Source organism: Onychomys torridus, chromosome 6, assembly GCF_903995425.1.
Source record: "Onychomys torridus chromosome 6, mOncTor1.1, whole genome shotgun sequence".
NCBI lineage: Eukaryota > Metazoa > Chordata > Mammalia > Rodentia > Cricetidae > Onychomys > Onychomys torridus.
In genome coordinates this window covers 102,898,704-102,914,338 of record NC_050448.1, presented here as the reverse complement: position 1 = coordinate 102,914,338, position 15,635 = coordinate 102,898,704, and the positions used below count along the sequence as shown (strand labels likewise).

At 44.0% G+C, this 15,635-nt stretch overlaps 1 protein-coding gene across 1 annotated transcript in view; it reads left to right on the top strand.

Moving 5' to 3' along the window:
* Positions 1-15,436: 15,436 nt before the first annotated feature.
* Ank2 (ankyrin 2) overlaps positions 15,437-15,635 on the top strand; it is a 582,948-nt gene continuing 582,749 nt past the window's right edge. The window contains exon 1 of the mRNA XM_036190288.1: positions 15,437-15,611. Coding sequence (XP_036046181.1) covers positions 15,540-15,611 — 72 coding nt within the window. The 5' untranslated portion in view covers positions 15,437-15,539. The remainder of the gene's footprint in view (positions 15,612-15,635) is intronic.

Below are 15,635 nucleotides of genomic sequence, written 5' to 3'. Positions count from 1 at the left end.
ACATAGCTGTCATCATAGAGCCTTTGTCCAGTGACAGATGGAGGCAGATACAGAGATCCATGGCCTGGTACTAGGCTAAGCTCCGGGAATCCAATTGATGAGAGAGAGGAGAGATGCTGCAGGCGAGGGATGTCGAGATCATGATGGGAGGACATGCAGAGATGACCGGCTACACTAGTGGAAGCCCATGAACTGTGGACTGGTGGCTGTGGAGCCCCCATGGGACTGGACTAGGCCCTCTGGATACGGAAGACCGTTGTTTGGCTCGAACTGTTTGGGGGGCACCCAGGCAGGGGGATCGGGATCTGTCCCTGGTCTATGGGCAGGCTTCTGGAATCTGATGTCTGTGGTGTGACACCTGGCACAGCCTTGGTGCAGTGGGAAAGGGCTTGGACCTGCCTAGGCTCAGTGTGCTGGACTCTGCTGACTCCCCATGGGAGACCTCGATTTGGGGGATGTGGGGATGTGGGGTGGCTTGGGAAGAGGGCTGGGGGATGGGAGGAAGGAGGAGAGGGGTCTGTAGATAGCATGTGGAGTGAGTAGAAAATTTCTTAATAAAGAAAAAATGAAAAAAAAAATTAAGAGCTTGGATTTATCCCAACTACTATGAAGAACCGTTATTTAGTTATTAATTCTTTTGTTTTTTGTTTTTCGAGACTGGGTTTCTCTGTGTAGCTTTGCGTCTTTCCTGGAACTTGCTTTGGAGACCAGGCTGGACTTGAACTTGCAGAGATCCACCTGCCTCTGCTGCCCGGGTGCTGGGATTAAAGGCGTGCGCCACCACCACCACCGCCCGGCCCTTAATTCTTAATGTTTTGGGTCAAGCCCAGGGCCTCCTACATGCTGAAAACACTTCATCCCTGTCAAGGATCTTGGAAGGGGCAGGGCTGTGGCGCTGAATGCCTTTAATCCCAGCACTTGGGAGGCAGAGGCAGGAGCATCTCTGAGTTTGAGGCCAGCCTGGTCTACAGAGTGAGTTCCAGGACAACCAGGGCAACACAGAGAAACCCTGTCCAAAAAGACAAAACAGAAAAACAAGAAACAAAGAAACAAAAAGAACCCTGGCAGGATGAAAACCGAGGCACTTCTGTTCAGATGTGCTCTAGAACAGGACCACCCACGAGATCAGTCACAGGTGTCCTCTAGGGAGAAAAGGATGAGGGCTCGCGCCAGACCCAGGCCGCTGTGAACTGAGAGGGGTAGGCTACACTGGGAAGTGACCTGGGAGAACCCGAGGGCTGAAATGAGGAGGACTGGGAAGACCAGAGGGGACTATGAGCATCCAGAGCTCCTGTTCTCACCCAGAAAGAACAGAGAGGCAGCTCACGTTAGAGATACTCAGTGCAGTAGTTGACCTGTACATGATTATTGATTTTTAGTATCATTATTTTTTTTTTGAGACAAGGTATCATTGTGTACATTGTGTAGCCCCAGCTGGCGTTGAACTCACTTTATAGACCAGGCTGGCCTTGAACTCAGAGAAATCTCGCCTGCCTCTGCCTCTAGAGTGCTGGGATTACATGTCCAGCATGTCAGGCCCTACACACGATCCTTTTTCCTCATTTTCCTCTCTTAGCTTTCCTGTTCTTCTGCTGCTCATTTCCAAATGAGAGAAGAAGGGAAGAACCTCAGGGGCCCAAGCCGAAAGTTTGTTTATGTGTTAAATGAAAGAGAAAACATTGAATTAATTGTCTTTGAAATGAACATATAAGGCATTTCTTAGCAAAAATAAGAAAATTGTTGCTCCTCTTCTGGAATCTAGATTTTTTTTTCTCAGTCTTTGAAGTCAATGTCTCATTCCCCCTGTTCTTTCTGGTCTATTTTTGCAAAATCACATTTACGCACCATCTGCAAACCAATGAAATTTGCTATTCAAATTTTTCCTAGTTGCCTCTGAAGATTCTGCTTCTATTTACAGATCCTTAGTCCAAATTTTAATTAATAAAACCCAAACAGGGTTGAGCATATGTTGTCCCACTTTTATACTATACACATCTATATTTCCTTTTCTGTGTTCCCTCCATGACTTCACCAAGCGTTATTGTCTTGAAGGAAAGAAACTCCATCACTTGGTAGAATTCTTATATGCATATTTGCACATTTTGCATTCCAGTTTCCTCTTGTAGAAGCATGCCTCCTGCAGAGTACTGCACATTCTCTAGAGCTCTGTGAGTAGTGGTGAGGCCCAATGTGGCCTGAGTTAGTAGTATACCTCAACCTTCTTTTCTTTCATAGCTTCCTGGAGCCTCCCCATGAGTGATACATTCTTACTACACTCCCTGATTATCTTATCCGAAATAGGAAGTTGTCTAAACACAAGCTCAGGCTCCTAAAGGACTGCCTCATCCTGTTGACCCACTCAGCTTCTTTGCACATTGGCTGCTCATGTACCAGGCATATTGCCCTGTGGAGTCTGGAAATTTTCCTAGTGGAGAAGAAGGTCAGGAGCCACTTCTGGAGGCTTCAGTTGGTCTAAGATTACAGTCCTTGTCCCTCAAGGTCAAAGAAAATCATGCCGACCAAGTGACTGAATAAACCCAGAAGTATTTTCTAAGTTTATATATTTCCCATTAACAAGATCACCCTGGGCCTCACCCAGAGCCATATTCAGAAAGTTCATACTGCGCTCCCGGACATAACCTTAAGCCTGTATTAACTTCATGGCACTCCTTCACTGGGAGTCACATGTGTTTAGGTTTTTAAAATGGATTACGGAGGAACACACTCTGTTGTCTGAGATTAAGAGCACAGCTTTCACTAGTCCAGAAATTAAGGAATGAAGTGTTCATGCATGCAACAACTCAGATAAATCTTCAGAGAATTTCAGTGAGCAAAAGTACTAATATCACAAGACTATACATGCTACAATTCCATTCACAGGACACTTCTGGAACAGCATTTTAGAAATGGAGGTTTCTAAAATGGGTGAGCCTAAGTGAACTGTTTAAAGCCCTGTCTGTGGTTGTGGATATATGAATTTATCCACATTTCAAAGCCTCTTGCCTTATCCTCCCAAGTAGCTGGGATTATAGGCATCTGTCACTACGCTTCTCTATATAGGACTTCACACACACACACACACACACACACACACACACACACACACAGCCGACAAATCAGTTCAACAACAAAGTAGCAAAAGGGGAATTTGGAAAAAGATTAGTGGATCATAACATGTCTCTGTCACTATTATGATCATACTATATTGTAGCTTTTTAAAATTCGGTAATAGGAGCAGTTGGAGAAAGTACACAAGGGCTGTGTGTGTGTGTGTGTGTGTGTGTGTGTGTGTGTGTGTGTGTGTGTCTAACAATTATATGACACTCTACAAAGATCTTAATTTAAAGTTTCAATTTCAAACTAAAAGGTATCATCAAGAGTTTATGAAGGTTTGGGGATAGCTTAGCTGGTAAAGCACTTGTCACTCAAATGTGAGGACATGTTTGACCTGCAGCACCACTGTAAAAGCTGGACTCTGTCTCTAAGTCCAATGCTGAGGAGTCAGAGACAGGAGGATGCCTGGGGCTTGATGGACAGTCAGTGTAGCTGAAACAGAGAGCGACCCCATCTCAAGAAAGAAGGTGGAGGAACAATGAAGACAGACACTGGACATCAACCCCTGACCCTTATATATGTTTATACATGCATACGTACCTGCACATACACATGCATACACACGAGTAGACACACATTTAAACTAATCTATGAGCTGGCTGTGGTGCCACAGGCTAATAACACGGCATTTGAGTATCTGAAGTAGGGTTGCAAATGCAAGGCCTGCTTGGGTTATATAGCAAGCTCTTATCGAAAATAAATAAGGAAACAACAATGAAAGAACGTATATTTTAGTAAATGTCCATATAAGCTTATCATGTTTCACTAATATGATAAGTGAAACATATTATATTTGTTACATATTGCATAATTGTTACTAAATCTGTGTTCACACTGTATTGTAAAGTAAAAAACGAAAGCACATTGTCTAGTATGTGAAATACTTGCTATATCTTAACGAGTGTCTGTGCTAGATACAAAAAGACAAATAAGTTTATAGTCATTGCTCATGGCCACTTATTTTTCAGTTTACACAATTATATAAGTTTGTAAGCTGTTTGCCATGACAACATACTACTGAAATTCTAGTTTAATAATGTGGAACTTGAATCTTAATTTTTATAAGATTTATCTAATTATTATTGGTGTGTATAAGTGTGTGCCTTTGTGAGTTGGTGTACATACACCATGTGCTTGCAGGTGTGGTTGTGAGCTGTCTGATGTAGGTGCTGACAACTCAACTCAGGTCTTCTGGAATCATCTCTCTAGTTTCCAATCTTATTTTTTTTATTTTGAGATAAGGTCTCTCTATGTAGCTCTGACTGTCCTGGTACTTGATTATGTAGACCAGGCTGGCCTTGGAACTCACAGAGCTCGGCCTGCCTCTGCCTCCCATGTACTGGGATTAAAGGTGTGCGCCACCACTGCCTGACCAGATTCTTTTGTTCTAATCTGAATTATTCATACTAACTCCTGCAGTTGTACTTTTTTGTTGGGACTACTAGACTGCAAATAACAACAGAGACTTCTCATTATGAAAGTTGGCCATTAGCTTAGGCTTGTCTCACCAGCTCTTATGACGTAAGGGCTGGAGAGATGGCTCAGAGGTTAAGAGCACCGTCTGCTCTTCCAGAGGTCCTGAGTTCAATTCCCAGCAACCACATGGTGGCTCACAACCATCTGTAATGAGATCTGGTGCCCTCTTCTGTGTACATAATAATAATAAATAAATCTTTTAAAAAAACAACTTAAGTTAACCTGCTTTTATTAATCTATGTTCTGCCATGTGGCTTGGATACCTTTACTCTGTACTCTATATCTAACCTCTTCAGTGTCTCCCTGGCATCTCCTGCGGGCCTAGATTCCTTCTCCTTTTCTCTTCCTGGAAATCCAGCCTATCCTCTCCTGCCTAGCTATTGGCTGTTCAGATTTTTACTACACCAATCACAGCAACACATCTTCACATAGTATACAAATATCCCACTGAAGCACAATCCTAATTAGTCTTAACAATAAAAACCCAGAGTCAGATATCAGGGTGAAAGCTGAAAGATCAGAGAAGCAGAACAGCCAGACACTAGAGACTTCTTACCTTTATGAATCCTCAGACCAAATGGGGGCCGAGATCCTATCTCCACCGGCCTTATATTGCTGTCTCCACCTCCTGATTGTGCTGGGATTAAAGGAGTTCAGCATCACCTGGCTCTGTTTCTCTTTTAGACGGGTTCATTCTCATATAGCACAGGGTGGCCTTGAACTCCTGATCTTCCTGCTTCCTCCTCCCAAGTGCTGGGATTAAAGCTGTGTGCCGCTACTGCCTGGCCTCTCTGGTTAACTAGTGGCTTACCCTCTGATCTCCAGGCAGGCTTTATTTGTCAGAACACAAACAAAATATTACACAACACACTCCCATGTAATACAACACACAGCACATAGTAAACACACCAATGTATCTATATATGGATTTATGGCTTACAGAGTGACTACAACTCAAACAGACTGCAGCAGAGTTTTAAAGGCATTAGAAGCGGGCTGAGAAGGGCTGATCTGACATAATAATAAACCAGACCAGTGCCTGGATGGAGCAGCTTTGGGAGCCACTGGACTCAGATTTAAGAGCAAAGCTCGGGAGGGAGTTCAGCTGTGAGGTGAAAGGCTGGACTGGGGTCTGAGGGCAGAAAACACACCAGGAACAGGGGCTAGGCAGATCAGGTCCAGATGGGCAGATAGTTGGGCGAGCAGGTCCTCAAGCAGGCAGTCATCACAAGTGCACAAAGCTGAGCCCAAGCTCAAGGAACAGTTGGGGAGTCCTTGATCCTTGAAGCACACACCAGGTATCTGATGATAGGTTGGTGGTGTAGGACCATGGCACCACAATAGTAGGTGTCCATCACGTTAGGGAGTCTAGACAAGGGCGTTAAAACCTTCCCTTGGTCTGGCATGCCTGATAAATTACGATTTTAATGGGGCTCCTACAGTCACATCACTATAAACTTACAGGGCGTCTCCTTTTATTCCCAGGAGTAATCATCTATTAGTCTATGCTAAATGAGTGGTGCCAGGCAGATGGTATAGTTTCTATGCCCACCCAAAATCTACAGTCATTTTTCTAAGAACGGAGTCAAAAGCTGTTTATAAAATGGGGTCTCTAAGAGCAATGCACAGCCTGAAAAACCACTGTTTTATACAGTATAGAGTGACTTAGATTAGAGTATAACAATGGTCCTAGAATTCTTACAGGGGTTTATTGATCCTTCTCCCAGACCAGTCCCGAGCCCCCTGCCTTCTTCATTTTTCTTCTAGAATCTGAACATTTCCAAGGACCAATGAGATACACTTGCAAATATGAAGGGTCATAAATATATTTTTTTAAGATTTTTATTTATTTATTTATTTTGTGTGTGCATGCGTGTATCATGTGTTTACAGGTACCTGCTTCCTTCAAAGGTGGGAGAGGACTTTGGATCCCCTGGAGCTGGAGTGAAAGGTGGTTATGAGCTGTCCAGCACTGGTACTGGGAATAGAATTCAGATTTTCTGTAAGTGCTGTTGAGTGCTGGGCTCATTTGCAAGCTCCAGAGGGTGGTAATAATAATATTTGGAATCACTGTCTGTACTATGGTATCAATAAGCCATCACTTACATAAATGGTGATTGTTATTTGTTTTTGAGTTAGAGTCTTGTTTTATATCCCAGGCTAGCCCCAAACCTGTAATTCTCCTGTCTCATCTCACCAAATTCTGGAATATGGGCATATACCTCCATGCCCTACAGTTTCTTTTAAAAGGTCTTCTGAACAAAATGCCCATTTCTAATGATTTTTTCATTTCTGGTGAATTCCTCAAATGATCAATAGTCATCTATTTCATTTCTATTAATTTGTACAACACATGCTGGGGTAATAAATATATGATATAATTCCTGACTTTAAAAAGTCAATAACATAGCTACTGAGAAATAGGATGTGAAGAGAAAAGATAAGTCACCATATGGTGCAGCAAAAAATATTATGTGTAGTGTGTTAATAATACATAAATTATAATTTAATATATGATCACTACGGCAGTCAGTAAATGCTAAAAATAATCAGAGGACAAGGTAATTCCAGAATTCTAGGGAAATCCAATAATGCCTTTGCTTAGAGAAAGAAGTTTGGTATTTCATTTAAGAAAACTGATTGAGCTGCACAAAAGGTTTATGTAAAGAAAAGATAAAAATATTGGAAAGAGGGCTGGAGAGATGGCTCAGAGGTTAAGAGCACTGACTGCTCTTCCAGAGGTCCTGAGTTCAATTCCCAGCAACCACATAGTGGCTCACAACCATTTGTAATGAGATCTGGTGCCCTCTCCTGAATAAATAAATAAATAAATAAATCTCTTAAAAAAATATTGGAAAGAAAAAGCCTTACTGTGATGGCTCTTGATTTCAGCTTCCTGATGTTCAGTCTACATTCAGTATGAACAGAAGTTGGCTCAAGACCCAGGTAAGCCAGAGGCTTGCATTTCAAGCTATTGGTGTGATAGAGATGGCTGCAAAGCTTTTGGATGGATGAGTTTTCAGATTGCTTTGGACCTGATGCATTTGGTCTCAGATGCTTATTTGGAGGCAGTCCCACTTCTCTGTGGAGATCGATTACCCCTCTCACTTTTGTCTGGGAGCTGTAGTGTCTAGCAATGTTTCAAATCTTAGTTACAAGGTAGGATAGAACCAGGGCTACAGCTTTTCAACTACAAACCCCACCCAAAATGGCCACTCCATTGAGACTGTCTCAGGCTAAGAAGGGTCTTTATCCTGTTTTCTGGCTAAATACAGAGGTAGAGGAAGAAGCACCCACAAAGTAAATACAAATGACTACATGGGGGGCATGGAAGATAAGGAAACTTGGTTGTGTGATAGGGCCACTTAGCATTTACAATGTGCCATCTCTCTCCCTTGAAGTGCAGCTCTTGACAAACACCAGAAGGTCTTGCAGGATGAATCCTCATGGTGGAGCCCCAGCTTCCTGGGAATACATCCAGCATTTATGATTGCTATAGCAACAAATTAAAACATTTATGTTTTTCACGGTATTCGGTTCATTTTAGGTCTGAGGGAACAGCTGCAGGTTCCAGTAGTCATGACAAAGAGTCTCTGGTGTTAGAGACCAAAGACTAACTGGAGAAATGGGGGCCTTGTGTATGTCACTCAATACATTATACACACATACATACATACATACATACATACACATGCATACCTTTACATACACACCTATATACACATATCTATACATATATCCACACCCATATACATACACACACTGCTATACATACACACCCCCATACACACACATATACATATCTATATATACACATATACCTATACATACACACATATACACGTACCTATGCATACATACACAAATATATACATACCCACCTACACACACACACACACACACACACACACACACACACACACACACACATATATATATATATATATATATATATATATATATATATATATTTTTTTTTTTTTTTTTTTTTTTTTTTTGACAGGGTCTAACTATATAACCCTGGATGGCCTAGAACTCATTATATAAAGCAGGCTGGCCTAAAGCTCAGATATCCACCTGCCTCTGCCTTCCAAGCACTGGGATTAAAAACCTGTACCACTGCTTCTGGCACACAATATACATATTAAAACACGTCTGTTAATACAAGTGCACAGGTGCATCACAGTCTATTCAAATATTTGATGATTTTGTTGTATCTAAGATCATATACAGTATTTCTGCTACTTAAAGATGTTACAATCTTTTTGAGTAAGTTACAATCTTTAAGAAGTAGTGACTGAATATATTTTATTTATTTTTAAGATTTATTTTTTATTTACATGTATGTGTCTGAGACTGCATGAGTTTATGTTAACCATGTACATGCAAGAGCCCACAGATGGCAGAGAGGGTATCAGATCCCCTAGAAGTGGAGTTACAAGTAGCTGTAAGCAGCTATGTGGGTGCTCTTAATCACTGAGACTTCTGTCTTAGTTAGTGTTCTATTGTTGTGAAGAGACACCAGGACCAAGACAACTCTTATTTAAAATAGATAGATAGATAGATAGATAGATAGATAGATAGATAGATAGATAAATGTATGTCAGGGTGAGATGTTTAATCCCAGCACTCAGGAGGCAGAGGCAGGCAGATCTCTATGAGTTCAAGGCCAGCGTGATCTACAAAGCGAGTTCTAGTCTCTAAAAATAAAAAAACTAAACCAACCAACACCCCCAAACAAACAAACAAAGAAAAGACATTTAATTAGGGGCTTGCTTACAGTTTTAGAGGATTAGACCATGGTCACCATGGAGAGAATCAGACAGGCATGGTGCTGGAGCAGCAGCTAAGAGCTTTACATCCTGATGTACAGGGAGAGAGAAAGACAGATGACAGACAGACAGACAGAGACAGAGATGCCTGATGTGAACTTCAGAAATCTAAAAGCCCAACCCTAGTGACACACCTCCAACAAGGTCATACCTCCAAATCCTTCCCAAACAGGTACACTACCTGGGGACCAAACATTCAAAGATGCTATGGAGGCCATTCTCATTCAAACTACCACACTGTCTATCCCTTCCCTTGGCTGAACTTGCGAATTCTCTGAAATGTGTGTTATGTTTCTTTGCTTCAAAGTTCAGACAGTGGTCTTTTTCAGGTATTTATACAAACATACATATTCATATGTCCCTTAATCTATACACTGTGGTGGAACCTCGATGCTAGCAACCAGCACAGCTCCAAGCTGTGCTTTCTCAGGTCATAAGCTTTATTCAGCATTTGTTAAATATCAAGAACTGTCATACACATTCGGAAGTCACCAAATAATCGCTCATAATCAGGTTGGAGAAACTGTGTGGATGTGGCTCAGTTGGTAGACTTCTTGCAAAGCACCAAGGCATTCCTGGCTTTGATTCTCAGCACCACATAAACCAGGCATGATGGTGAATGCTCGGAATCCAAACACTGGAGAAATGGAGGATTACAGTTCAGTTACAAAGTGAGTTTGAGGCCAGCCTAGGCTTCCTGAGACATGGCCTCAAAAATAAACAAAATGGCAGGCAAGATGGCTTAGTGAGTAAGTAAGTGTGCCTGTCACAGTGTCTATTGACACAGTTGAATCCCAGAGAGCCACAGGGTGGAAAGAGAGAACAGCTTGAGCCAACTGTCCTCTGATCTCAGTACAGTCTCTGTGGCATGAGTGTAGTATGTACACACACACACACACACACACACACACACACACACACACAAATGCACATGTGCACACAAACAAATGTAATAAATAAAAAAAATCAAAAAAAAAGAAATGAATTAAGTAAATAAAGTAGAAAAATAAAATAAGAGAACAAGGGAAAAGTCGTTGTATGGCCAAAGAGGATGAGCCAGGGCATGAGATGACCCGCCATTCTGACAGCTGGGCTACATCTCTGGTCCTAGGGTGACTTACATTTTTTTTTTTTTTTACTGTAAAATAATCTTTTTTTTCCTATCCTTCCTTTAGAGCTGTTAGTCTTAGTAACATATTCCCTACTTCCCTTAACACCAAAAACATGTAAGTATTGAGCAGGGCTTTTATTTCAAAGTAAAGGGATGCATTGCAAAGACATTGAAGCTTTCTAAATGGGAGTTTATTTATTTATTTTGTAGAAGATACACTTGATAAATTATGCAGGATGTTCCAGGATAGGAAGAGCTTCGAAAGGCCAGCATCAAGAAATCTCAGTATACTGAGAGTAGCTGAAAGCCTGGACTAAAGCACTCAGCACTGAGACAGATATCTGAGAGAGCAAGTACCTGGCTCACAGTTTCGGAGGACTCTGCTATTTCATCTGGAGGGGAGCGAGCGCATGGCAGAGTCGCTAATGTCATGGCAGCTGGAAGTAAAGAAGGAGAATGCTGGGCTACTGGGTTCTTTCCTTGTCCCCTTTCACTCCGTTACAGGAAACATTAAGGCAGGAAGGGGTCCTGGGAGTCAAGTGACTAGAAATAGCTCAGCCAATCCACCTGAGTATAGGATAACAAGAAGGTGACTGGCAACCTTGACAAGATTAGCTTTGGCAAATTGTTAAGGGAAAGCCCCAATCGGATGGTTTCAAGAGATCTCAGGGGAGAGGAGTTGGAGGTGGCAGGCACCATGCAGACAGCTAATTCAGAGGAGGTTTCCTGTTAGTGCAGAAGCATGGGAGTATACAGGGTGTGGGAAATGACTGAGTAAAGAGGGAAAGTACATGGAAAGTATCCCTTTCCATAAAGAGGAATGGAGGAGAGAGGGAAGGAGGGAGGGAGGGAGGGAGGGAGGGAGGGAGGGAGGGAGAGAGGGAGAGAGAGAGAGAGAGAGAGAGAGAGAGAGGAGGGGGACCTGCAAGAACGATGTCTACACGTATGTTTAAAGGGATGAGATCAAGTACTCCCAAATGCCCAAGAGGAGGGCTTAACATGACATGACAACATGCCTAATTCATCATAGTAAGGGGATGACATTCAAATATTGGCAGACTGATAGAAATGATGGTGGGACTGTGTTTTGGGTGCTTGTCTGCTCAGTGAAATGGGAAGGTCAATAGTTGAGAATGAAAAAGCTGAAGTTCAAGGAGAGGGAACTTGCTAATGATTGTGTGGGAAAATAAGTGGATTGGAGAGCATGGTAGGATTGCCACACTCTAACAAGGCTCTGCTTGAAGTGAATGACCACCAATAACAGAGATCTCTTCATTTTTCTCCAGGTATACGGGGCATGGTTTTAGGCTTAGAGTAGATAGAAAGTTCAATTTAATTAAGATGTGAACCAGCTGATGTGGGTGCTGGAAATTGAACTTGGATCCTCTGCAAGAGCAATATGTGCTCATAACCCCTGAGCCATCTCTCCAGCCCCTTAATTATGACATAGGCTGGCAGGGACAAGTGGAAGTTTATACACAGTATGGCTATAACAGTATAAGATTAGTCCACAGAATCACAATGAGTTAGGAAGAAAAGGGGAACATGTAAGGGAGAAGGGGTAGCTTGAAGGAAGTAGGACTGAGTGGAATTTCAATAGGACTCAAGGATTCTTGGTGAAGACAGGTCATAGCACAGGCCTTTAATCCCAGCACTTGAAGGCAGAGTCAGGCAAATCTCTGGGAGCTCAAGGCCAGCCTGGTCTAGTTCCAGGACAGCTAGAGCTACATGGAGACATCCTGCTTTTAACTCCTCAACCCCCAAAAAGAATACTTGGTGATAGAGTAATAGATGAGGTCATTTGGAAAGCTGGTAAATAATGATCAGAGAATGGAATGCTTAGCACTGAGGTCAGAGAGAGGATGCAGATATCAATAGCTCTAGGGTATCACCGTGGAAGAAGAGAATGGCTGTGGAGGGTGAGCTGGAGGCCAACACCACTGGGCGTGATACTGCTTGTGCAGGTTTTGCTTTTTGCTTTTTATTTATTTTTCTTGAGGTGGAGTTTCATGTAGCCCAGACTGACCTCAAACTTAATATTGAGGATGACCCTGAACTTCTGATTTTCTTCCACTTCTTGAATGTGTGTGTATGGGGGGGGGGGGTGGGGAATTACATGTGTATGCCACAGACCTGGATGAGTACTGGAGTTTAATGGAGGAGGAGGCACATGTAGTTGTGAGCAAGGATGAATCGGAGCCATAGTCCCAGTGTTGTGTCCGCTAACGTTTTTAATGGCTTTGTTGATGTTGTTGTTGTTGCTTCAAATGGAAGATGCTGATTCCGGGCTTCTGTGAGTCCAATCACACCACACAGCCTCTAGGCCACAGCAGAACTCTCAGAGCCTGCCCCATAGTTTCTCGTCATTTTCTCATGGAATACATGGCTTGTTGTTTTAAGCACCCCTATCCCTGGTCTCTTATTTTCAGGTGGATGTCATTCCATAAACAGCAATAGCTCCTGTACTGAGTATTTACACAGTATGCTGACAGTGTTTATGTGCACATGTCACTGATTGGTAGTCACAGCAACTCCACATAAAGTAAGTACTATTGTTATTTCTCTTTTGCAAATAAGAAACAATCAAATATAGAGCTGTGAGTTAGAGACTGACTTCAGTTCATGGTCCTAACCATGTAACACTGCTGCCTTGCAAATGGTCACTCTGGGGCTGGGGGTGTAGCTCAGTTGGTGGAATGCTTGCTTAGCATCAGGAAACCCTGGGTGTGATCTCCAGCAACACATGCATAGGACTGGGTGGCATATGTCTATAATCATACCACTTGGGAAGTAGAGGCAGGAGGATTACAAGTTCGAAGTTACCCTCAGCTATGTAGTGAAGTGGAGGTCAGCCCAGACCAGCCTGGGCTACACAAGATCCTGTTTCAAAACACACATACACACACACACACACACACACACACACACACACACACACCAGTCCTGTTAGGTGAGTTGGAAGATTCTAGTTCACATTTGAGAAACTGTAGCATGTAGAAAGAGTTTAGGCTTTTAAGTTGTCAAATAGAACTCAAATCATGGCTCTCCTCCAACCTTTTAAATAACCATAGCAAAGATTCTTGAATGTTCAACATTTATTGGACATACATAATATATCAAGGTGCTGGGTTTGAAATGTTAAACAAAACCATGTTCTCATGGACTCTGTCTTCCATGGTGGAAGAGCCAGAAAGAATAAACAGGGAAATACAAATGCTGTCAACAGGAGCAAAGTGTGTGGTATGGTGGGCAGAGAATAGGCTGTCATTTCCTGGAGTTAATTTGTTTTTCTAGACCTCTTTCAAGCTGTGAGGAACAAGGGTAGGAACGTGCAGATTGATTAGACTCCAGCTATTAGAATGTTGAACCACGTTGGTGGCTTGAACTAGAGAAACAGAGAAAATACAGAAGTGACTGAATTGTAAAATCAAAAAGATCTACCGATGATCAAATTTGGGACGCGAGAATAATCAATAATTAATGAGATCTCTGAGGATTTGTCTGTCTGGAGCAGGGCCGTGTCTATCTTCTTACATTAACTGGGTTGTCCTCTACTCCTGTGCTCAAGGATCCTCTTGGTTCAGTCTACCAATGCTGCAACTATAGGCCTGGGACATGGAGCTTGGCTCTGTTTTGTAAATGGTGAAGATATATTTGAGTGGAGTTTCGTAAGAAAAGGGAAGTTAATGACAGGAAAGGGGACAATTGGTCTCATGAAGGCCATCTCAAGAGACTTATTTATTTATAAATGGTCTCATGTACCACAAGCTGGCCTCGGACTCACTGTACAGCTAAGGATGACCTTGAACTTTTCAATTCTTCTGCCTCTACCTCCCAAACACTGGGATTGAAGGCATGCACAGCCATGCCTCATTTACCTACTGTTGGCAATAGCTCCCAGGGCTTCGTTCATAGCAGGCAAGTAGATAATCTTTCGAGCTGTTGCTATTAAAAACAAACAAACAAACAAAATTTCTATCTCAGTGGGACAGCTGAGTCACTAAAGGGACATGATCTGGATGGGGATTTTCCCTACTGGTGATAGTTCTGGCTTTACTCCGGGGAGTCAGCAACGTTAACTAGGCCAGCCATCCTGCGGCATGCATGACTTGTGCCACAAGCTCTTACACAGGTCTGCTAAACCTGGTCCTGGTCCTCTCGTCCAAGCTCTTCCCGGGTCTGTGAAAGTGCTCAGGGTGCCTTAAGCAAGATGCGGCTAAGTCACCACCCGGAAGAGCATCCGGAAGGCTCTTTTCTCCTAGAGCAAAAGGTGGAAAAGAGGAAACGCCCAAAGCCTGAAAGATACTCGGCTTGTGACATTTCACCCTCCCCGGTCCACATCTGACAGGAGCGAAGGTCACAGTGGCATTCTCCATTCTGGTCACTCCGTATAAAAGAATTCTTCCTCATCAAGAGGGAGTGGTTGGAAGGACAAAGAATGCGTGCGCTAGAGGTGGGTGGGTGGCTCGCCCACGCGGACTGGAGAGCCGGCGTGTAGCCGGCGCGGGAGTGAATGGGAGCCGAGTGGGCCCGCGCGGGGCAGGGAGGAGCCGCAGCCGGGCCTCCCGGGGGACGTCTCCCCAGCTGCGGGAGCGCCGCCGAGCTTCTTATCCCCACCCACCTCGCGAGCTCCGGCAGGCAGTGGTGCATATAGACATATTTCTGGGAGCTGTCCATGAGCTCATCGCTCTCCCGGCGCGCGGCGAGGGAAGGAGCCCTCCTCTTTCTCCCCGCGCCGCCAGCAGCCGTCGCTTAGCGCGTGTCGCCCGCCCAGCCCGCAGCCCACCCGGCTCGCCATGGCCCCGCGGCTCGCCGCGCGGAGGTAGGTGGGCGCGATCAGCAGTCCCCCACGGACGATCGCGGCCACAGCCGGCCTTCCGCCGCGGCCGCCCAGGAGCGCTCAGGTCCCCGGGTGAGCCCGAACACAGGCAGGCCCGGAGCCGAGGAGCCGAGGACACGAGGGACGGCCGGGCTTGACCGAGGGACAGAGCCCCGCGAGCGTGGACATGGCTTCTCCCACCTCCCCCGGCCCGGAGGGCGGGGCCTGCACCCCGCCGAACCCACCGCGGATCCGTCAGGTGGGTGCTGGATGTGAGGGGCCG